We start from the raw sequence: 24,499 nt of genomic DNA, 5'->3' as shown, positions 1-24,499 counted from the left end.
CACCTTGGAAATTACGGTGCGGTATTCCTGACAAGTATGAAGTGCCAATGAAACCGTACCTTACCGTACCGTACTTCCAGCCTTGTTCACCAGCAGCTCGTTTGCCCGTTTAGAAGCAGTACCTTGCCAGTGATCAGTCGGCTTTGAGATAAAGAAAAATAGAAACACGGAAACCATTAAGCGCTTCCATATTGGTTTATTAAAACTCAAAACACTTTAAGAGACTTTTTTATTTCAAAAATAAATATCGCCGGTTAACATCCATTTGATTTGGCAGGGTCTGTGACCTCACATATACATCTTCCTTAAGTTTATTAACAATATCGTTTGATTACTTTGGGAAGTCTTCACTAAAGAAGCTTCTTGAATACAATAAATATTAAAAATCTGTATTCCACCAACAGAACATAATTCAAAATAATGCAAAATAATGACACAAAGTCTCACAAACGCATAAAATACATTGTATATATATATATATATATTATATATATACACAGTATATATATGTAATATAATATAATATAAATATAATGTTTGTGTATGTATGTATGTAAACAGATAACAACCATCGCACACGACCAAACATATGTGCTTGTTCGTGCTTGTGTATGTGTGTGCAAGTTTGTTTTAGTAAATGATTTTGCATTTTTTTTATGGACGTCCATGTATAGGGTATGAGCGGATCAGTCGTTTTATTTGTATTTTATTAATCTTTCCACATAACGTTTTTAACAATTAATTTTTTTATTTTTTAAGAAGTGAGATCCCTTCTTTCTAAATTTCACTTTACTTCCTTTTACTTCTTCTTAATCACCATATTCTTTGGAAGCTTAATTGAATTTCAAGTCAGTGGCCCCTGTGGGCTTGTTCCCTACGAATAGGTTTCATCTACTTCTAATAATAAATAATAATAATAATAATAATAATAATAATAATAATAATAATAATAATAATAATAATAATAATGAGTATCTGAGCAAGGAATGAGAGAGTAATATCACAATGTCAAATAAGGTAATCATGCAAATGCAACTGTTATCGTTATCCTATGATAAATGACATTTGAGAAAATAATTGCAAGAAAGTAATTTCACTAATTCCCAGCACCTACACGAATGAAATTGATTTCATGCTCGTAATATTGAAGATCATAGTAATCACAAGGATTTTTTTTTATTTTGATCTGAAAAATTTCAATATTTCTAGAGATATTATCATAATTTTTCCCGGCAATGAAATATTTCTAGAGATATTTTTTATCAGTTTTTCCTAATAAATATTTCTAGAGATGTTTTTATCATAATTTTTTCCCGGTAATGAAATATTTCTAGATACTTATATCAGTTTTTCCTAATAAATATTTCTAGAGATGTTTCTGTCAGAATTTTTTCCCAATAATAAGACATTTCTAGAGATATTTTTATCAAAACTTTTCCTAAAAATAAAGTTTTTAGAGATATTTTTATCATAATTTTTTCCCAGTAATAAGACATTTCTAGGGATATTATAAAAAATTTTCCTAATATTAAAATTTTTATGGAGATATTTTTATCATAATTTTTTCTAATAACATTGAGCAAAGCGAACAGCAGCCTCAGAAAAACCTAAGTAAGGTTTCAGCAGATGCTGATCTAATTAAACACCTGTAATTTGGGAATACAATTTCCTTTTTAATTTCCACCCACAAACGATGAGTGAAATCAACTATCAAAAGTCGTATAAATATTGAAGAGTACTTAATGATATGAATAAACTGGCGAGTCCTATAAGATAAAAAGTACTGAACCAACTTATTACTGAAAATGGGCGCCCCTTTACACAATCTACTGCACCTTGCAGCTTCCGCTCACTTGTCGACAGGTAGACAAACAGTGTGTGACGTCATGCATTGTCTGCTTCTGCCGAAAGCATCAAATCAGCTGATGGCAGATGAACGTCTCCGATGTTTGGCAAATGTTCAAAATGTTTGAATGCTGAGTGCGTTTGCAAGTGTCCTTAAAATTACTTGGCAAGAAGATAAGCACCGTGGTTGGGTAATGTCCGTAATTATTGTGCGTAATGTACCTTAACATTTAATGAAGGAATGTGATTCCATTCAGGTTTTCTACACGAAAATAGCTTGGTAGTTAATTCATATACAGTCCAGAAATGATGTGTTCATGATAATCATCATTTCAAATGGGAGATAATTCAAATAAATACAGTCCAGAAATGATGTATTAATGATATCCATCATTTCAAAACGAGAGAGAGAGAGAGAGAGAGAGAGAGAGAGAGAGAGAGAGAGAGAGAGAGAGAGAGAGAGAGAGAGAGAGATTAGTATACCTTAGTTTAACCAGACCACTGGAGAGAGAGAGAGAGAGAGAGAGAGAGAGAGAGAGAGAAGTTAGTATACTTTAGTTTAACTAGACCACTGGGCTGATTGAAAGCTCTCCTAGGGCTGGCCCGAAGGATCAGATTTATTTTACGTGGCTAAGAACCAGTTGGTTACCTAGCAACGGGACCTGCAGCTTATTGTGGAATCCGAACCACATTATAGCGAGAAATGAATTTCTATCACCAGAAATAAATTCCTCTAATTCTTCATTGGCCGGTCGGAGAATCGAACCCGGGGCCAGCAGAGTGCTAGCTGAGAACGGTACCCACCCATCCAGTGAGGAACTGGGGGGAGAGAGAGAGAGAGAGAGAGAGAGAGAGAGAGAGAGAGAGAGAGAGAGAGAGACTTTTGCCCCTTAAGGTAAACAGCAGTGGCCATTTACAATTGACGGGAATGCAAATATATGACGAGTAAAGTCACCACATTTTATAACAATAAAAAGTGGAAGACATCTAGAGCAATCCAAGGCACACAGGCCTTTGGGGAAAAGTGATCAGAAGCAAAAACCATGAACAAAATCACTAGGAATATTCTAATTTATCTACATTACACCGACGCGGAAGAAAATAAAATGTCCAATTTGTACTCTTCTTTCAGCACACATTCAAATTAAGTTGGCAATATACAACCTTCCGAGTTATGTACACTTTGTGATGGCGCTATGTTCTTGAGTCACAGTGGAATGTATTATTTTTCACGGTACGAGTGTCATTTTGAAAGTTATCGGTGTTTCCCGCATAAAGGGACGATAATTAAAACTTTAGGTGTGGCTCTACACTGCTGACCATCCACAGTGTTCAGATGTTTACATTTCTTGTTTACATTGTAGGTGGGGCCCTTTGTGATTCAGCAGTGACGGCAGAATCTCAAAAGATAAAAAAAAAAGTGATTAAGAATTTACAAAATAAAAGGAAAAAATTCCAAAAAAAAAGTGATTAAGAATTTACAAAACAAAAAAGACAAAATTCCAAGACCCAAAATTGAAATGGGCAGGTTGGGAAAAAGAAAATTAAAATACAAAAAAGAAAAAAAAGAAAAATGGTATTACAGTAACTGAAAATTTCCAGTCGACTGTAAATGTCTATACGCCATCTGAATCACAGCTAAAACTTTTATATAAAATAAAATATAAAATACTTCTATTCATGCGTTATCTTTGTCTCTATGTCACGGAAACAACAGTCGATAAAGTTTCTTGAATGTCCGAACATTAATAGACAAATTATTTTTCAGTCTGCCGTTAGAGTGTCACCCAATGTAGTTGTATATTTGTCATCAACAAGCACAGTTTCTTTTTTTTCTAACATACATTATTGCTCATACGAGATAAACCCTAAAATCACATGATTGAGTCCTTCTTGATAAAGGTTTTGAGAAGTGGGGAGGAAGTGTTTGCTATTCCATTGAAGCAAGGGCTTACGTATTTGTTGATATCTACTGACTATCCAAATCCCTTGTGGTTTAACCACGAGAGTCGAGGATGTGCTTGCATTCCAGATGCACAATGGTGCCTTATTTGACCGAGCTTCAAATTTCGTCACCACTATGTTCCTTTTGCTGAATACACAAGTTTCATGCTTTTAGAGACGTCATTTCTCTTGTGACTCAGCAAATATTCTTCTTAGATTGATTTGTTCCGTATGCCGCCTTAGGTCTTTTTTATCCAGAAACAGTACACAGTCTCAGTTATTTTAGATTTAGTAAAATGTAAGATGTCCGCTTTCTAAAACTTTATTCCTGCTTTATTTCCACTTCGGATGTAAAGATGCTTTTACATCACGCTTTTTTTCCACTTTGGAAGTAAATATGCATTTACATTACTTACTTTTTTCCACTTTGGGTGTAACATGCTATAACATCACTACTTTTTTACCACTTTGGATGTAAATATGCTTTTACATCACTACTTTATTTCCACTTCGGATGTAAAGATGCTTTTACGTCACGCTTTTTTTCCACTTTGGATGTAAATATGCATTTACATTACTACTTTTTTCCACTTTGGATGTAAATATGCTATTACATCACTACTTTTCTACCACTTTGGATGTAAAAATGCTTTACATCACTACTTTATTTCCACTTCGGATGTAAATATGCTTTTACATCACTACTTTATTTCCACTTCGGATGTAAATATGCTTTTACATCACTACTTTATTTCCACTTCGGATGTAAATATGCTTTTACATCACTACTTTATTTCCACTTTGGATGTAAATATGCTTTTACATCACTACTTTATTTCCACTTCAGATGTAAATATGCTTTTACATCACTGCTTTATTTCCACTTCGGATGTAAATATGCTTTTACATCACTACTTTATTTCCACTTCGGATGTAAAGATGCTTTTACACCACTGCTTTATTTCCACTTCGGATGTAAAGATGCTTTTACACCACCACTTTATTTCCACTTCGGATGTAAAGATGCTTTTACATCACTACTTTATTTCCACTTCGGATGTAAAGATGCTTTTACAATACTACTTTATTTCCACTTCGGATGTAAATATGCTTTTACGTCACTACTTTATTTCCACTTCGGATGTAAATATGCTTTTACACCACTGCTTTATTTCCACTTCGGATGTAAAGATGCTTTTACATCACTGCTTTATTTCCACTTCGGATGAAAAGATGCTTTTACACCACTGCTTTATTTCCACTTCGGATGTAAAGATGCTTTTACACCACCACTTTATTTCCACTTCGGATGTAAAGATGCTTTTACACCACTACTTTATTTCCAATTCGGATGTAAAGATGCTTTTACATCACTACTTTATTTCCACTTCGGATGTAAAGATGCTTTTACACCACTGCTTTATTTCCACTTCGGATGTAAAGATGCTTTTACATCACCACTTTATTTCCACTTCGGGTGTAAAGATGCTTTTACACCACTACTTTATTTCCACTTCGGATGTAAAGATGCTTTTACACCACTGCTTTATTTCCACTTCAGATGTAAAGATGCTTTTACACCACTGCTTTATTTCCACTTCGGATGTAAAGATGCTTTTACACCACCACTTTATTTCCACTTCGGATGTAAAGATGCTTTTACATCACTACTTTATTTCCACTTCGGATGTAAAGATGCTTTTACACCACTGCTTTATTTCCACTTCGGATGTAAATATGCTTTTACATCACCACTTTATTTCCACTTCAGATGTAAAGATGCTTTTACACCACTACTTTATTTCCACTTCGGATGTAAAGATGCTTTTACACCACTGCTTTATTTCCACTTCGGATGTAAAGATGCTTTTACACCACTGCTTTATTTCCACTTCGGATGTAAAGATGCTTTTACATCACCACTTTATTTCCACTTCAGATGTAAAGATGCTTTTACACCACTACTTTATTTCCACTTCGGATGTAAAGATGCTTTTACACCACTACTTTATTTCCACTTGGGATGTAAAGATGCTTTTACATCACAGACAAATATTTACATACTTTTACCAGGGCATTGTCGGTGACACATTATCAGTTCCAGATGCGTTTCGTATTTACAGCATATTATTCCCCTGAGGTAGTGGGTTGTGGATCACAAAGATAACTAAGAATGTTCTCAAGATCCTTTCCACTAAAGTTTGGCTGACAATAAAGCTTCTGGAACCTTTTTCAGAATGGTGTCATCAACTTCTTGTCCCTGAGACATATTCCAAAATTTCTGTATTGTGATCATGCAAAACTTATGAAGTGTATAAAATATATATATATATATGGGCATTCTCACGTCATGCAAACTGGAATTTCACCCGAAAAGGAATTCACGTCATTTTCAGTAAAGAAAAGTTTTATGGTGCCAAACATTCCTGCTGCTTGAAATAACCACAACACCGTCTTAACTTCAAGTCATCAAACTTTTTGGATACGCTTGTCACTACAAAAAGTCTGAGATCCAATTGTTAGAATATAAAGCTATTCTGGCGTCCGTAGGAGGATTCGAACCCGCATCCTGAGTATCAGAACGAGGTCACGTTACCTACTCGCCCACGAGAAGGCCCTTTGCAAAGTTCAGAGGCCTCTTGATTTTAGCGCCGACAATTCTTGATGGACGAGAAGCGCAGATGATGACAAGGACTGGATTCTTCATTGAACACAGACAAGATACTTTTCAATGTTACCACTTCGTCCATATGTCTTGCTCTGATATCCTGTTAAAGAAGAAAATTTAAATTAACAAAAATAAACAAAAAAAAAACATTATTCCAGTTATTAAAAGTACATTTTAACGCCTGAACTAAACTGCAACCACTTTGAAGAGAAATTCTAAATCAAGCACTGGTATTTTACAGAAGGTAAACCTCTTTTAGAATTATTTGCAGGCTATTGACTGGGAGAAAGAACGCGAAATCACTTACAGTCTGAAGTCAGCCTTGAGTGTACTTTTCGTGTGAGTCTGGAGTCCCTGCACGGAGGTGAAAGGGATGTTGGCAGAAGTGCAAATGGCTGACGAGACTGTGATATTTGCCTCGACCAATCCGTTCACCAGCTCCTCAAAGTCGCAGACGTCCAGCGTGCAACGTGGTAACATGATGCTTAAGAAGCCCCTGCTGGTGATATTATTATTATTATTATATTATTATTATTATTATTATTATTATTATTATTCAAACGGATAGTAAATAAACATAAAGCCGACGAGATTAGACGAACGGAAGAGGGAGCAGAGAGAAGAAAACACCAGAGCCATAAAGTCGAATGAACGAACAAATAAACATGCATATAATGTACATCGTATAATCAAGGAGTTTAGAGGGCATTGTGACAATTACAATTGCATTATATATAAGTACAGTGTTCAAGAAACGATGACTGACCTCGTCTCGGGTTGGATGGCCTGGGCTGCTTTGCACGCCCATTCCACACTGCCGTGGTCAATGTCACCTAGGTACAGATGGGTATTCAGCCCACGAGGTAGAGGTGTCAGTTGACTGTAATCAATGCCCTTACTCAGGTGAATAACTGAAATGTAAAACAAACATGTCATCTTAATTTGGGATGGTCAGGCCTTTCGTTTCACCTGGAAAAGAAGTGTTTGCATAAATCTCCTTCATTAGATATTTGTAAATTAAAATAAGTTGAAATGAAATGATTACTATATATATATATATATATATATATATATATATATATATATATATATATATATATATATATATATATATGTATGTATGTATGTATGTACTGTATGTATGTATATATATATATATATATATATATATATATATATATATATATATATATATTATATATATATATATATGACATATGTCACAGTGAATTATCTAAGCATAGTGCCCATCAAAAATTTTCGTTAGTTCTAACATACAGTACATTCCCGTACAGAGCTTTATTTTGATATTTCAAGAAATTTCGTATACATATATATATATATATATATATATATATATATATATATATATATATATATATATATATATATATATCACAATGAATTATCTAAGCATGGTGCCCATCAAAAATTTTCCTTAGTTTTCTATCATACAGTACATTCACCCGTACAGAGCTTTATTTTGATAATATTTCAAGAAATTTCCTAGAATTTCCCGCAATATTATCTTTTCTTAACGGGCGGATGGTGAAGGTACCTGTCTATGTGTATGTATGTGTGCTATGTCACTGGCTACTGTTGTGCTGTGAAAATGTATTTTTAGAGAATATATTTCTAGACTTGGAATGTTACGTGCTCCCGGCATTTTAGGTATCCCGATTCAGAGGTTAGAGATCACGATTTTCACCCCATAAGTAACAAGTATTAAGAGCACTTTATTAATGTTTGTTTTCTGATTATCTTTGACCTTTGGTTTGTGGGCAGTTCCGTCTTTGGGTATAATGTTTACTTTGGAATAAGTAACAAGTATTAACAACATTTTATTAATGTTTGCTTTCTGATTTACCTTTGACCTTTGATTTGTGGTTAGTTCGTCTTTCAGTATCATGTTTACATTGGAATTTGGATCCCTTTAGAAAAGTTAATCAATCTTCAAATATTTTGATCGTATACTGAAGCAGTCTTATGCCTCCATAAGTTTCACACTGCTGTGCATCCCCTTTCCAAATTTCCTACAACAAGATTTACAAAGCAAGCTCTGGTACGGGGCCTAGTCAGCTACGATCAGATATACCAGACTGTACAGATGGTTACAGGAGCCATCCTTCACCTGCTTGCCTGGCGTTCTAACACTGAAGTTACCTAGATTATAAGACCAGAGGTCGAGTCATGCTTTAACGAAATAAGATTCAGAGATGCTGAGAAATACTTGAGCAGACTGAATGGAAGGATCATATAAGAAGTGGCTCTTTAGTGGGGTGAATGATTGTGTCCTGCACAAAAACAGACTATACAACAAAATACCGCCTGAAGTGAATATCATACAAGGAGAAACCAAATTTAAAAAGTAACTAAAGACTCTCCTGTTCTGCAGGAGCCACGGTACTGACGAGAAAGAACTAAAAGACAATTATAAAATATAAGAAGCACCAGAGAGGGAATCATCCCTGTGGAGGGCTGTACATAAAACCAAAGTGAAACAAAGTGAAAAAGCTGGTATTGTGGGATATACAGAAACTTACAAAGAAAATATCATAAAAACAACTCAGATAATATTGATTACGGTGAGTTATGGCTTCAGTACCCCTGAAAAGACAGAGGTTTGCAAGCGTTATCGAGAAACCAGGGCTCACCTAGACGCTTCACAGAAGACAGTGATGAGGAACTCGCTTTCAGAATCTCCTGGAGGGCAGAAAACTGTTTGGCGTTTGCGATGCCTATCCGGAGTTTCTGGATTGTAGACGGAATGTTGGTGGGAAAGCGCTGACTTATAGCTCCTCTGTAACACCTAACATTACAGCTGCAGTGGCAAATGAAAGGCATTGGTTAATATTACAGAAAATTGGTATTATGTCTGAAAAAGAACACAGGCGTTTCTGAGTGATCAGTTTCTGAGCAGAGATTGTGAGCCAAAAAAATGGACTTGGGTATCTCATAACACAGGTAAAACCAGCTTTGTTCCCTCTTATCTTTGGAAATCATTACAAAAAGACCATCCTGATCCTAGAATGGAGTTTTGTGTTCTTTGCATTTTGCAAGCAATAACGCATGTCCAAATAGTCAGCCATACTAAGGAAAAGCAAACTCAAAATTAAAATTAAAAAGTATCTAACACAATCCTCCAGTTTTTCTAGCTTAAGTCTCTCTGTTTAGAAACCCCAACTAAAATTCCTAAGAGGTCATGAAAAAATACTGTTGCCATTCATAATTAGGTTTGGTGAATATACCGTGAAAGATTAGTGGTAAGATATGCAACAACAGCACAAATAACTGAAATTTTGCAGAAATTGGGTTTCTTGTTCAGTACTTCTTGGAAACTGAAGAGAAACCTGTGGGGACAAGATTAATGAAGACTAGACTGTAATAAATATTTACAGTTGAAATCAAAGTTTTTTTTTTTTTTGCTAAACAATTTCAAACAGCTTAAACCATTTAGTTGAAGACTATATTGAGCCTCGGAAAATATTAGACTAAGAATGCAAATGAATCCCTAATAAGACATTAAATGCAATAAATGCAAACATCATGCATCTTCTGGACCCTTGAACTTAAAACAGAGCACGTGATACTTACTCCTGGAAGATCTGTTGTACAGCCCAGTCCAAAGAGCTTGTCATGTGTGAAGGATACTGGAATTCATCGTGAAACTCCAAGTTGGTCACCTCACACATATGCTCACTCAGGAGGCACAGAAGCTCCTCCAGCCGTGGAATGTCCACGGGTCTGGCGGTGATGTCCACCTTCAGAGATTGTGGACATCTTTTCTGGAAAAGGCTTAGGTAAGAGTAGACTCTTGAGTCCTTTATCGTTATGTTTTCAGAAGTTATGCTGGGAATTTTCTCTGCGATGACATCGGCTACAATGTCAGAACATTTAACATTAGAAATGAGATCCAGCCATTCTTCTCTCTTCTTGATGCCTGTCTTTTGAAGAATTCCTATAAATTCTTCAACGAGAGGCCTGCTGATGTTGTTCTTACTCGTCATGTGTAACAGGCCGGTCAGATGGATAAAGACATCTTTAAATTTGTAGTACTCTACATTCTCGTTATTTGGATACAGTTCCTGAAGGATACCCATTATGACTGAGGAGGATGTTGGTCCGTTTACTAGGTCTAAAAGTGACTTCGACACACTTCTCCTAATTCTCTGAATCAGTGGCGTTCTTCCAGTGTGAAATACATGTTCCCGGTTACCTCCACAAAATGCATCTCTGAACCGTCTGTGAACTCTGTGGCAAGTTCTTAAAAAGGCGCTGCTTAATCTGTTCATACAACCACAGTGAGTTAGAGTTTCGTCATCTTTTGAATATGACTGAGATCCCATTTCAGAAGATACGTCCTGTAAGTCACACCTAATTAGAGTTCTAATGTCCAGAGGAACACCTTTATCTTTTAGCTTCAGCAATATAAACAGAGCACTTAAGAACTCCTGGATTCCCTTGTGAGGATAATTGATCTTGAAGAGCAGTCCAGTTGATGTCCACATAATTTTGTGGACCAGAAATGCTCCTAGTGTCTCTTCATCGTGTAAGCCAACCCTGGTGCAGACATTTTTGAGTAATAAAATTGAGTCATCGGACAACATAATCTCATCATTCTTAAGCCCAATCAAGGCCTGTTTGCAAAGCGTCACTACAAAAGATTCAACTTTACTTTGCAAGTCATGTACACTCAGGTGTTGCGTTTCCTCTCGGGATTTGAGCCTCAGTAAAAGTTTATCTACCGTGAGCTTGTGGATCTCGTAGTACAGTTCAGTCGCTGTTGTGACGCAGTTTACCTTTTCTGGCGCAATGGACCACAAAATCGTAAGTAATACCAGGTTGAGAGGTAATCGTAAGTGGTCTTGTAAATGTCTCTGACTTGTTTTCAGGTAAGTTAGAAGCCCTCTAGTTTCTTGTTGACTTTTACCGAGCTTTCGGAGTTCTTCGTGATACTTGGATGCAAACTCCTCCCTTCGAGCTGCTGGAATACCCGTGATCTTCAAGTGGGTCGTTTCCTCGCCACTCGTTATCATTTTGTAGCAGTCCTCAATTTTTTCGGGCCTCATGGTACAAAACAGACATATTTCATGTCTTTCCTTCAAATCTAAAATCTCTTTAAACAACTGCCTTGATGATTTGTTTATTTCATCGAGACCATCGACGATGATGAGCAACCTCAGCGACAAAACACATGTCTCCATACTCTTCTCTCTGAACCTCTGCGCGGTTTTGGGCATCAGTGATACCAGCAGCTGATGAAAAGACGTATTGGTGGTGTTTCTACATTCCATGTACAACAAAAGGTCAAAGGATGAAAGGTTCTCCATACTTGCGTCACCAGAGACCCAGTCTCCCATCATCTTCCTGGTTAAAGTTGATTTCCCAGAGCCCGCGGGGCCTTCAATAAGTTTAATCTTATCTGAGCCACTCTGTGATCTGCTCTCAAAGGAGAGCAGCTGTTCGTACTCTATGCTGTGGCATTCTTTTTCGTCAGAGGGAGCTTTCTTATCACTGACCACTTCAATACGCGTAAAAACGTTCCCAATATTGAGACTGAATTCTTTACCGGTTATAAATGAGACTGGATTAAAGTTACAGAATTTTTTGTACGCTTCGACGATCTCAGCCTTTCCCTGGGTTGATAAAATGTTGACCCATTCTTTAAACAGTGGCTGATTGTCAGAACTTTTGATATCAAAAACTACTACAGGATTGTCTCGAAATCTGCTGATATCTGTGTTCATATCGTCCACGTGTCTCTCTATCTCCGATTTGTCAACAGAATATCTCTCACCCGCGAGACGCAAACACTTTTCCAGGTTATCTCTCAGGCTTTCCGTTTTTTGCATGAATTCAGGTAAGGTTAAGCTCGTCATATCGTGGGTAATATTATTCCTGAATGTTTTTAAATAGGACAGCGTTTGTTCAAGAGTATCGCCTGTTGTGTGCCAGAGGTCCGACTTCGGAGGGGCCATACCTTCGCACGCGTATTTGAGGCATAGAAAGAGAAGTGTTATGTCAAAAATAGACCCCGAGGGATCCTGATACATTTTTTCTCTCTGGTCTTTGGTGAATTTCATCTTCAAGATATTATTTGGTATTTTTTTCTCTTGAAGTAAATACTCGTAGAACCCCACGTTGCTCTGTTTGTCTTTGGTTCCCCAGGTAAGAATTTTATGCATTATTTTGCAGGAAACTGTGTCGTTCATTTTACGAAGGCGAAGTGTGCGCTGGTCGATTTCATTAAATAGTGATGGATCGTCGTCCTCTGTGCTGTATGGTAATGCGTCACCATTCAGTAGTTGTGGCTGGTTGTCCCCCTTTACCTCCTGCTGAGGAGACTCTGCAGGTGGCGGTGACACCCTTGCCTGCTCATCAGTGGAACGGTCTGAGGAATGTAAGGCACTGTTTTGACATTCATTGTCCACAGAGGGTGATTGTGACTGCTCCGAACTGTCCGTCGCTTCCTCTTGCTGATAGATCTTCTGTGGGGGGAGTGACTGGTGCGTTTCCATTTCTTGTTCTTGCGATATTTGCTGCGAGGTAACATTCTCCTTCTCACATTCTCCAGAAGAGTCATCAGTTCTTGGTTGAATTTGATGGGTTTCTTGAATGTCAGATATTTCTTCATTTGGCTGCAAAGGATCACTTTCGCTGTCATCATGATTCGTCCGCTGCGAATCTTCGTTTTCTAACTCCCCCAGAGGCATCGACTCTGATACCACGTCCTCCTGTTGCGGGTTCTCTGATTCATGCCGAAGTGGTTTTTCCAGTTCGCGTGGCTGCGACAGTGCTTGTCGCTGCTCTGGTCTGTGGTCTTTCCCCTCTTGATCTGATGGCATGACTTGGATGCATCCATATTCATGGCAGGTTAACTGTTGCTGCTGAGACTGTTTGCTTGGCTGGTCTGATGGGAACTGGTCATCACAGTCGTGCGAAGGACAAGGCATACCTTCTTCGTTGTGACCCAGAATCGTGCAACGTCGTTTGCAGCGGCAGTGGGATTCTTTGGCTCTCGGAACCATTCCCAACCAGTGCTGCAGAGATTGTTTTCGTGTGCTGGTTCCTGCAGACTGATCTCCGATGCAAACAGACCTGTTGGGAAAAGCGACAAAACACAAGTGAATCAAGTTCTCATTCTAAATGGAGTAGTATACGAAAATGAGAAGTTAATCTGAATGCATTACATTGTTTTTTTCCCTCAGAGTAAATCTCATCAGTTTACATTTGCTGGTTAGTGCTCGTTAAAGTATTCTGGAAGCAATATATACGCATGCATTGATTATGAATGATAAATCTCCAGATTTGGTGCTGATAATAAAGTCCGATAATTCAATAAAATCTAATAATTTCATAACAATTTTGCAATTATGTTTATAACTAATGGAAAAGGCTCAGTTGGTGCTAATAATAAAACAGGTAAAAAACAATCGAGTTTTCTGTACAGCGTTTAATGCTGTATGAAACTCTCAGCCACAGCACGGTGGTGGCCTGTGTAGTTGGCACCTATAGTGGTGCCAGACGCACGATCATGGCTAACTTTAACCTTAAATAAGATAAAAACTACTGAGGCTAGAGGGCTGCAATTTGGTACGTTTGGTGATTAGAAGGTGAATGATCAACATACCAATTTGCAGCCCTCTAGCCTCTGTAGTTTTCAAGATAACTAAAAACCTTCAAGAATAAGGCTCAGTGAAAATAACGCATGACTAATAAATACGATGATGATTATGATAATGATAAGAATAACTTTTTTTTATTTCTTTGAATTTCAAGAAAGAAGGATTTGATGGTTATCAGGTTCATAAAATTTATCAAAGACAGAACATTTAGTACCTATTTTGAAGCCAAAATGAGAGAGAGAGAGAGGGAGGGGGGGGGGGGACGAATAATCATCCTCGCACCCGAGCGAGCCATTATTTGAGACAGACAGTAAGTGATTATTAATGTTGAGAGAGAGAGAGAGAGAGAGAGAGAGAGAGAGAGAGAGAGAGAGAGAGAGAGAGAGGTGGGGACGAATAACCATTTTCGCACCCGAGTGAGCCATTATTTGAGACAAAGTAAGTTATTATTAATGTTGAGAGAGAGAGAGAGAGAGAGAGAGAGAGAGAGAGAGAGAGAGGGGGGGAATAATCAGGGGGGGCGAGTAACCATTATTTGAGACAAAATAAGTGATTATTAATGTTGAGAGAGAGAGAGAGAGAGAGAGAGAGAGCAGAGCCAAATTATTTGAGACAGACAAAGTAAGTGATTGTTGATGTTGTGAGAGAGAGAGAGAGAGAGAGATAGATATCAGCCATAATAAGAGAGTAAGTGATTGTTGAGAGAGAGAGAGAGAGAGAGAGAGAGAGAGAGAGAGAGATCGCGTTCTGGCACATGTACAACTTATGGATGGAAACGGAGAGACAAATTATTGTGATCACGAGAGACAACATTATTAACCTAGGGAAAGTAATGCACAAGAATAATGAATGATGAAATGCAATGCAGTTCTCTCGCTAATTCTCGGAATTTGACGAAGGTGAAAACCGCGGTCTAGGTATATACCTAGACCGTGGTGAAATCTACCGTCAACGGCCATTATTTTCATCAGGCACCGAAATATAGTAAATGTAAATATTTACTGAAAACAAAGATGGAGATAAAAGTGATCCAGGACGATCATATGATGGAGCTTTATAAAAAAATTGTAGACCACTCCACGGCAATGGTAAGCGTCCCTAGACCTTGGTCCACCGTATAACTTTTCTTATTTCATTTTTATCCGTATGATGACTTCCTAGAGCTTTTCCTAAAGTCACCTCTTGTTTTTTTTTTTTTATACATATACTCTCCTCAGTGCGTTTCAATTCTGCAATTTTCTCTCTTTGTATCATGTGAATACTGGGAGATTTAAACCGTGAAATTTTCGGAATACAATCGATTGTAAACCAGACGTAATCACAATAATAGCAACCACTCGAAACACAAGCTTCAAAAAAAAAAAAGGCCAGAATCAGTCACAGTGAGAAATTGCGGGAAACATTTTTCATTATAATAAACGCATGAACTCAAGGTCACTGTTGTAATATGGTCTATAATTCAACTCCAGAATGTTGAGCAGAATTTGTCTGAGGAGGTCATGAGGTTCTTTGGATATTGTGAATAGAAGCGAGTCTGAAGGAAAATTCGTAATTGGCAACCGAGCATAAGGACCACAACTTCCTACTGTAGAGCTCCCAGCGTGGACAGGGGGCAGAGGGTTGTTGGGGGATAATGGGTGGAAGTAACGGGAGATTGGGGGAGGGGGAGGGAGAGAGTGAGAGAAGTCTATCCTACTTGGAGAGGAGTTCCCAGCCTGTGACTTTCAAGGTCAGGAGAGAGGATGTTGGGTGGATTTCCAGCGTTGCAAAAGTAAAATGAATAATAAAAAAAAAAAGACGATCATATTCCACTTTAGTTGGAGCTTGACTGCCCGTAATAAAAGACTGAGCGCTTGACTGAGTTTCCGTGAATACACACGGTGGGCCGTTATCAAGATTATCACAAGTCATTGTAAAAGTGTGATCTTAAACATCAATATTGAGAAACCCATTTGGTAAATGATAACTGTTCGGATGCCGCTCCCCCCCCCAAAAAAAAAAAACTCGTTCGCATCTACGCTCTCTCTCTCTCTTTCGCGCTCACAGGCGCGTCAGTTTGCTATTGTTGTTGCTGACTGAGCGTGAGCTTGTTATTGTTATTACCGACTCACACAAGTATCAAATGAATAGGAAGTTTCATCGGTAGGACGCTATTGTCTGTTGTTCACGTAGGGAGGCAGTGCCGTCAAGTGCACCTCGTGCGGTCCACTGTAGGGCTTGCTGAAGGTTCTTTGCAGCGTTCCTTCGGCCCCTAGCTGCAACCCCCTCCATTCCTTTTACTGAACCTCCGTTCATATTCTCTTTCTTCCATCTGACTTCCGCAACCCTCTCCTAACTATCGTTTCATAGTGGAACTGCGACGTTGTCCTCCCGTTACACATTTCAAACCTTTCTACTCTCAGTTTCCTTTTCATCGGTGAATGACCCCATAGGTCCCAGCGCTTGGCCTTTGGCCTAAATTTTACGTTCCATGTCCATTCCCTTCGGCTACTTCCAGTAGTGTTCTTATGATATTCGGTTTCCGAGTTCTCCCATTTCGTAACTGTGACTTGCAACATTAACTAGTTTGAAAGTCACCCCAGACATCGCAAAAAAAGAAAAAAAAAATGTCTGGAGATAGAGGAAGATGATTGCTACATATTTAACTCTTGTTAGATTGCTGTCTTAACTACGTAAATCACTCCTGTATCTCATAACTCATCTACTAGCATAGGCCTATATCATAAAACAGAATTGTCTACCCCATGAAATAAATCCTTCCTTCCATCTTACTTTCTACCCTCTTCTAACAGTTTTCCTCCTGTCACAACTTTCCCTTTCACTCTCAGTTTTCCTTTCATCGCCGAATGACCTCATAGGTCCCAGCGCTTGACCTTCGGCCTAAATTGTATATTCTATTCCATGAAATGAGATCATTCTATGTCCTCTTAAGTCATGTATATTCCTCCAAGCTGCTTTCACAAAAATATATATTTTTTCTATTTTGTCCACCAATTTGTTACTTATTCTTCCAGTCCCTGACTGCACAAGCGCAAACTTATCTCAAAGCACAGAGGATTTATTCACAAAAACACGACACCACCAATGGGGATTCACGTCTCGATTTCTTAACATTTTTGGAACGGGTTCCCTCCGAAATCCTTTTGAAAATCCTTACAGAAAACGGGGAATAATTTCTAATTTTTTTACTAAAGCAAAGGTGTCTTGTCCGACAGAGAAACGAGTCCATTCCTTGTCACGACCTTGGTTTCTCCTTCAAGTGGAAAACGGAAGATCTCTCACTCAAGTCTCCTTCGTCACAGATAACAAGTAACAAATGCGCAAAAGTTTCTTCGGCGCAATCGAGTTTCCTGTGCAGCCGCTGCAGCATATAATCTAGGGCACCGAAAATAGATTTATCGATCGGTGGTCTCGGTAGAATGCTGTATGAGCCGCGGCCCAAGAAACTTAAACCACGGCCCGGTGGTGGCCTACCCTATATCGTTGACAGAAGGACTATTATAGCTAACTTTAAGCTTTAATAAAATAAAAACTTCTGAGGCTAGAGGGCTGTATTTTGGTATGTTTGATGTTTGGAGGGTGGATGATCAACATACCAATTTGCAGCCCTCTAGCATCAGTAGTTTTTAAGATCTGAGGGCGGACAGACGAAAGTGCGGACAGAATAAAGTGCGGACGGACAGAGAAAGCCGTCACAATAGTTTTCTTTTACAGAAAACTAAAAAGGATTAAAGGGTACGAAATGACTTGGGGGTGAAAGAGGCTTGTGTGAATATTTGCTATCTAGTGAGTTGAACCTTGCACTTTAGTGAATTGAACCTTGCTATCTGGTGAGTTGAACCCTGCTATCTAGTGAGCTGAACCTTGCTATCAAGTGAGTTGAACCTTGGCACGTGGTGAATTGAACCCTGCTCTCTAGCGAGCTGAACCTGGAACATAGATCCTGGTTGCCGCTGGGTTGGAATAGGTAGGAAAAGGAACCGCTTGCATGATTAAAAAAAAAAAAAGAGAAAAAACGCTATTAAATCAGTAGGAAGATGATGAAAGGCGAATGAAGAGGTTTGGTATCGGGGTGGGGGTGGGGAGGATTTTGTCCCTGACAAATAATGATCCTTATATGTCGCAGGGGGTTTAATGCTGAGGAATTTTGTCCCGCGGCACTCTTGTCCGGACAAGGTAAGGATTCGTTTATACCAAACGCTGTTACAATACTTCAGGTGTATTAAAAATTCAAGTTCTTTATACAACGTGAAGTACAGAAGTCCAGTGGAAATATTCAAGAGATCTGTCAGTATAAATGTGGCTGAGGAAGTTTATCACGAATATTTATCGGTAATATTTGCATTAAATAACTGACAAGTATCGTTCACGCATATAAGCAAAAATCCATTAACATAGGCGGGTGGAAGGGGGGAGGGGTGGTAATTTTGTAGAAAAATGTTTTAGGAAGTGAGAAAGCACAGTGAAATGTAGCCTTCAGATCATAATAACTGTAAAGTATGAAGACAGAGATTTAGTGGAAGTCGGTTAATAGAATAAGGACGAATTGCGGTCTGTAAACGGATTCTTAAAAATCTTTTTATTAGCACTGACAAATTCAATTTACTCGGCAACCCGGGTCACAGATTAAGATGACCCAAAGGTTACCCAATCGGTAAGTGAACGCTACCAAAATCCATGTCTCATATAGCAGGCCTAGAGCCTTTCCCTTTCATTATCTGATTCTTTAGGCCCGGTCATGTATTCCCTGCATTAAGCATAACGGACAATGAAAGCATATCCAGCGTTTCTGCCGGTCCTGTTTAACATATTATAGAAAACTTACCTTGCAAAAACGTATCTAGTGGAGGTGATTGCTTTGCAACGTATGCTTTAAAATGTCGATGATTGTAACTCATCAATGCTTCTCCGTAACTCTTTTTACCTCGTCATTATTCGACTTGAATCTGAAAAGGCTGGCAGGAACGTCCGTCACACAAGGACAGGGTACCAGCAGCAACTGACTGAATTACGTCTTAGTTATCATTACTCGTCCATATTTTTGTTTCTAAGAAGTTAATGATTTCTTTTCACTATGCCTTTCACGACCTCGGCGTGACGCTCGAACTGTTTTTATATTCACCTGTCAGGTCTTTACTTCTGGAAATGATTCACCTCAGTGTATATTTTTGTCGGCAGTAAGCATATTCATCATCACACAGTCACTTGCGATGGGCGCGAATCCCTTATGATGAATGGTGATGACAAAGTCACAGCTGACAGCCTCGCACAAATTACCGGAAAAGCTGATTCATTCGTTTCTGAACACTCAATAATCGAACCAAAAACTACTGTAATTTATCAAGCAGGGCAAACAACTCATACGTGTAGAAAGTATGCAGATTTCTCCTCTCCAGTATCTGGCTCTAGCGGCCTCGATCTAGCTCATAGGGGAGAGGTCTGATCGGCGCCAGTAAGGCGGTTTTTTCCCCACAAACTCCGGGGATTTCCGCTTGGAAAACATCACCTGCTTACGTCATAAGGGAAGGGGATGTATCACCTCGCGTCATGTCACCGTGAAGAAAGCATGAAATAGCAGAGACATAAATGCATGTCAATGAATCTATAAAACAGGGTGAAGAATTCGGACAATTATGCCCCACACATTCGCCAACCAGTTGTACGAAGTTTACGCAATGCACATTTTCCAGTTCCTTGAAGATGACAATCACGAAAGTTTCTCCAACACACAAATAAAAATACGCGTAAAAGATAATTTTAAAAACTCAGGGCTCCCTGGTTGCCAGTCAGTGTTGACAGGTAACGCCACTTCCAAAGGTACAGAACCCACACGTCTTCACTGGACTAACATCAACCAGGCCAATGGTAGAGATTTAAGTCAGCGGGACAGCAGCGCCACTAGCGGCAAACATTAGAGTTACGACAGTCTGACGAAAGAGCAAAACAATAGGAAGTGCCCCATTCACCTGGTCGTCATCTCTTGGCTAGGGTTATCAAAGTGGTTTGATCCGTGACAAACTAGAAACTGGTACAGTAATGACAAAAAAATGGGACGTCTATAGGCTAATCCTGTAAGTTCGCTCCTTACAACCACTGCCCAAGATTAGAGCGGGGTTGGGCCTAGAACAAAAAAAAAAAAAGCCTTCCGGCAGAACCGGATTCTAACATCTGATGGTTGTATCAAATAAGCTTTTCTTCACAGAGTTTGTGTCTGGGATCAGTGGCAATGTACAGTACTTTGTATTAATAGATAACAGTGATTCAAAGCAATATATGAAAGGAAGTACGAACCAGTAACCTGATAAAGCAGAGAGTCAGTCTTTCAGTCTTGAGGCTCCTGTGGTCCTCCCTGAGTCTCGACGTTGCTTTGGGTGGAACCAAGACGGCACTAGTGGGCAGGGGCTCTGGGTCGTAGAGCAGCCTGCCGGAAGATTCCAGCGTCAAAGTTTTCCTATTCCGGCTCAGAGCTGGGAGTTAACAAAAAACCACGCGGTGCACGTATAGGCATTACTTTAGGTTCCTTGCAGCGTCCCTTCGGCCCCTAGCTGCAACCCCTTTCATTCCTTTTACTGTATCTTCGTTCATATTTTCTTTCTTCCATCTTACTTTCCACCGTTTAACAATTTTTTAATAGTGCATCTGCGAGGGTTTCCTCCGGTCACATCTTTCAAACCTTTTTACTGTCAATTTCCCTTTCAGCGCTGAATAATCTCGTAGGTCCCAGCGCTTGGCCTTTGGCCTAAATTCTATATTGTATTCAAGAAAAGACCAGTATTTAATATCTTAATGTTACTCAGTGACAAATTTCTGTTTATACGTCAATAACTTGTGTTGACAATTAAATAACGAACGTACTAACTTATCAGATGAAAAAAGATGTATTTCTGATGTATTGATGAAAAGGAAAGGAACGAACGAATGACTGTAGGATTGGGTCAGTGCCCAGGTCCTGTCTTCTTCGGGAATGCATGACAGAGAGTCTGACGTCAACACTTGGAAGGAGAATCCTGTGAACATATTCCTTTCCTACGTTTCCTGAGGTTAAAAATTGCCCCGTGACTAAAGACTGCAGAGGTCTTCTGCTAATACTTGCGTGGATAATATACGAAAACCTTTCCGTTTTTGACGTCCGTCAAGGAAATGGAGAGGTGGGTTTCCGCTGAGCGCCACCGGGATATTCCGAGAACGGACAAACAAAATATGATGAAACCTGGCAGACTGACACTTTTGGTCACCGTCTCGGAACGATTCATCCCCCGTAGGAATCGAGTCTGAGTTGAGTATTCGCGGCCAATGGGAACCGTCTTCCTCTGAGCTGATTGCCAACAAAAGTTGATTATCTACAGGTGACCAAGTAACAATGTTAAAGTTTCTGTCGGACTAGTCGCTTGCTTATGAAATAAGCGACCAAAGTAAACACACACATATACACAGACACAAATAAAAACAGCAATGTTTTTTGGTTTAAATGCTTCATTTACATTTACATTTCTACATATGAGAGTTCATGGGGGAGGTCTGTTGCATAACAGAGGTTTCCGTTAAGTATGGGGAATAGGATTCTTTGAACGCAGCTCAAGCAGTCGAGTCCTTTTTTCACATAATATCTTCAACACTTCATCTATATACAAATTATATGCACACTATTGAAACTGTATAACGTTTAAAGTTGGCATTTCCGGGGAAAAAACCATGTCCGTCTTTCATTTAGAGACGAATCCAACGAACTGCAATGAATATTCATGGCAAAGGACACTACAAAACTCATCCGTGTTTTCGCCGGGATGTCAGGAATGCTGCCAGCGGACACGTCTGTAGCGACGGGTCGCGATTATCAAGGAACCTCCTTCTTCCTTAGCGTGCAAATGCGTAAGGAATTCCGCCCCCGTTTGTTTGTTTCCAGCCATTGAGGAGAATCTTTGTTAACTGAACTTTTGGGTCAGTTGTGTTGTCACAGTATTTCTCTAAAGAGCACCTGGGGTATGACGATCGACAAGCTAGCTCGACGTCTGCTGAGAAGAAAACAAGAAGAAGAATCAGACGGTTAATGGAATGGCATTGTTGTTGGAGAGTATTCTTGAAGCATGACTATTGACAAGCTCCTATTTTTCCTACCGTCCAGGAGGAAGAAGAAGAAGAAGAAGAAGAAGAAGAAGAAGAAGAAGAAGCAGCAGTAAATTGTTGTGACATCCAGCTACAAGTTCCGAGAGTATCGTACGTGCAGAGAAATGAGATCAGGTGAAATGCATCGCCAAATAGGCGTCTGCCATTTCGCGTCTTCCTCAGGTCGACAGAAAGTTATTATCGAGTGGTTGGAGTCTAGTTATTCTTTCTGAGTTGACAGAAAAAGGGGTGTGGGTGAGGTTGTTACAAGGCGTTTGTTGTGGTGATTGTGAATGCAATCCCATCCATCGATACATAAAGACACACACACAAGCGCGCAGCAGCATATATATATATATATATATATATATATATATATATATATATATATATATATATATATATATATATATATATATGTGTGTGTGTGTGTGTGTGTGTGATTCAATTTTATATATCGGTATAAATAATATATATATATTTTATATATATATATATATATATATATATATATATATATATATATATATATATATATATATATATATATATATATATATATATATATATTATATATATACATATATACATATATACATATATATACATATATACATATATATATATATATATATATATATATATATATATATATATATATATTATATATAACCGAATCACGAAAATATGGAACGTGGTTTGTTAACACAGGAAATTGCTTACGTCAGCTGGATGCTGTGAAGGAATTATGCAATGAACAACAACTGGTGAATCCACTGAATCTACACAGTCGCAAGTGTCTGTGGGGAAGTCCGCTGATTACGTATTCACCTCGCCAAGGACACTGAGGAGTCACTTGGCGTACCTGTGGCGCGGAGAGCCTGACCAAATAAACTTATTAGTTTGTTGTCGATTTACTTTTCAGGTCTTTCTTTTGTTTAACCGCCCATATGAAGAGGACTAAGATTGCGGTATGGAAGGTCTTTCCTTCCTTATTTTTTTTTATCTTGTCAGTTAACTTGATTGAATGACTATTGGGAAAATAGTTAGTGACGTGGATAGAAATTCTCAAGTAGACTTATTAGTTTATTATCGATTTAGCCTTTAATTTTCTTTTTTTTTTTTACCTCCTTTATGAAGGAGGCTAAGATTGGGGTATGGGAGGTCTTTTCTCCCTTTTTTTTTTATCTTGATTGAATGACTATTAGGAAAATGGTTAGTGACATGGATAGAAATGAATCATTAAGGTCTGTTATCGTTGCCATCGTTCGTCAAGAGGCCGCCATCAGCGCAAAAACGAAAGTCACACTGATTCGAAACCCGAAAGTAAACGTTGTTTTCTTCTTGGCGTAATTTATACCTCGTCATTTTTCTCCTCTTTCTTACATGACTAGTTTGTAAACGGTTGTGAAAACGGAGATTGTTGCTCTCGGGAAAATGAGAGTGTCTTCCCTCTCTCCCTTGATTGACGACATTGCAAACGGCTGTTCAACCGCAAATACTCCTCATTCTAATGCACTGATTCTCGCTTCGTCTTTCTTTCTCCTTCGTTAGAAGTGACGCAGTTGGCCGCCATGACTCATGTCAGGTCGAACGAGAGAGCAGACGCTGTTGCCATGGTTTATGTCACCAACATCTTCTTCTTCTTCCCCGGAATTGGTGGAACGGGGAACGTGCAAATCCCCTGCAGTTTGAATTATTCGGGATCCGACTATTTCGAGAGAGAGAGAGAGAGAGAGAGAGAGAGAGAGAGAAAGTTCAACAATGTTTACACTGTTCTCAGGCTTCGATTTCATCCGTCAATAGGGCCTTTATAGCTCTTAAGAGTCTTAATTAGACCTCGCTATTCCTCGCGTTCCATCGAGGGGTCAGCGACGTCATCCGCCCCGCCCCCCGAAACTGGTTTCTATGGTACTTCCCCGTGTTTTTGGAATAGCAAGGATTACGAAGGCGGTTAAGAGAGCAGAGCGAAATCTGGTTCCGGTGGGGAATCCCCATGCTAACGATGATGTAAATCCCCATTTTTTTTAGAAAGAGGCTTGTTATTTGGTAAGGGATTTTGCTCTCAATGCCTCTCCAGTGGGTTGAAGGATTTGTCAGAGAACTCATGCTGTTGGGTTCACATCACACACATTATTATTATTATTATTATTATTATTATTATTATTATTATTATTATTATTGCTAAGAAATTCACAATCTCGTGAAAAACAATGTGTAATAAAAATCCACAACTATACAATAAACTGTATTGCTATGTAAAACATACAAGCTTGTATATTTTACTTAGTAATATAGTTTACTATATATTTGT

At 38.7% G+C, this 24,499-nt stretch overlaps 1 protein-coding gene across 3 annotated transcripts; it reads right to left on the bottom strand.

Moving 5' to 3' along the window:
- Positions 1-212: 212 nt before the first annotated feature.
- On the bottom strand, positions 213-20,620 carry LOC136852462 (uncharacterized). 3 transcript variants are annotated; one of them, XM_067127100.1, is made up of 6 exons: positions 20,374-20,620; positions 10,052-13,555; positions 9,112-9,278; positions 7,224-7,368; positions 6,765-6,956; positions 213-6,557 (listed from the first exon to the last, which is right to left on the bottom strand). In XM_067127100.1, the coding sequence occupies exons 2-6, from the start codon at positions 13,483-13,485 to the stop codon at positions 6,524-6,526; spliced, it is 3,972 nt and encodes a 1,323-aa protein (XP_066983201.1). In that variant the 5' UTR covers positions 13,486-13,555; positions 20,374-20,620; the 3' UTR covers positions 213-6,523. The 3 variants fall into 3 exon arrangements, with proteins under 3 accessions (XP_066983201.1, XP_066983200.1, XP_066983202.1); XM_067127099.1 differs by lacking the exon at positions 20,374-20,620 and adding an exon at positions 18,908-19,962; XM_067127101.1 differs by lacking the exon at positions 20,374-20,620 and adding an exon at positions 18,908-19,961 and having other exon boundaries at positions 6,765-6,953.
- Between the last annotated feature and the right edge of the window lie 3,879 nt (positions 20,621-24,499).

The sequence above is a fragment of the Macrobrachium rosenbergii genome, chromosome 25, assembly GCF_040412425.1.
Source record: "Macrobrachium rosenbergii isolate ZJJX-2024 chromosome 25, ASM4041242v1, whole genome shotgun sequence".
Classification (NCBI taxonomy): Eukaryota; Metazoa; Arthropoda; class Malacostraca; order Decapoda; family Palaemonidae; genus Macrobrachium; species Macrobrachium rosenbergii.
Note: the sequence above shows the minus strand (reverse complement) of the source record. Positions and strands in the feature narration are given on the sequence as shown.

Excerpts from the sequence above, each read along its gene's own strand:
- LOC136852462 (XM_067127100.1), bottom strand. The coding sequence starts at position 13,485 with ATGGTTCCGAGAGCCAAAGAATCCCACTGCCGCTGCAAACGACGTTGC. Across the intron at positions 9,279-10,051 it reads GTACAACAGATCTTCCAGGA|CTGTAATGTTAGGTGTTACA; the intron begins GTAAGTATCACG and ends TTGCCACTGCAG. Across the intron at positions 6,957-7,223 it reads GCCATCCAACCCGAGACGAG|CAGGGGCTTCTTAAGCATCA; the intron begins GTCAGTCATCGT and ends TAATATCACCAG.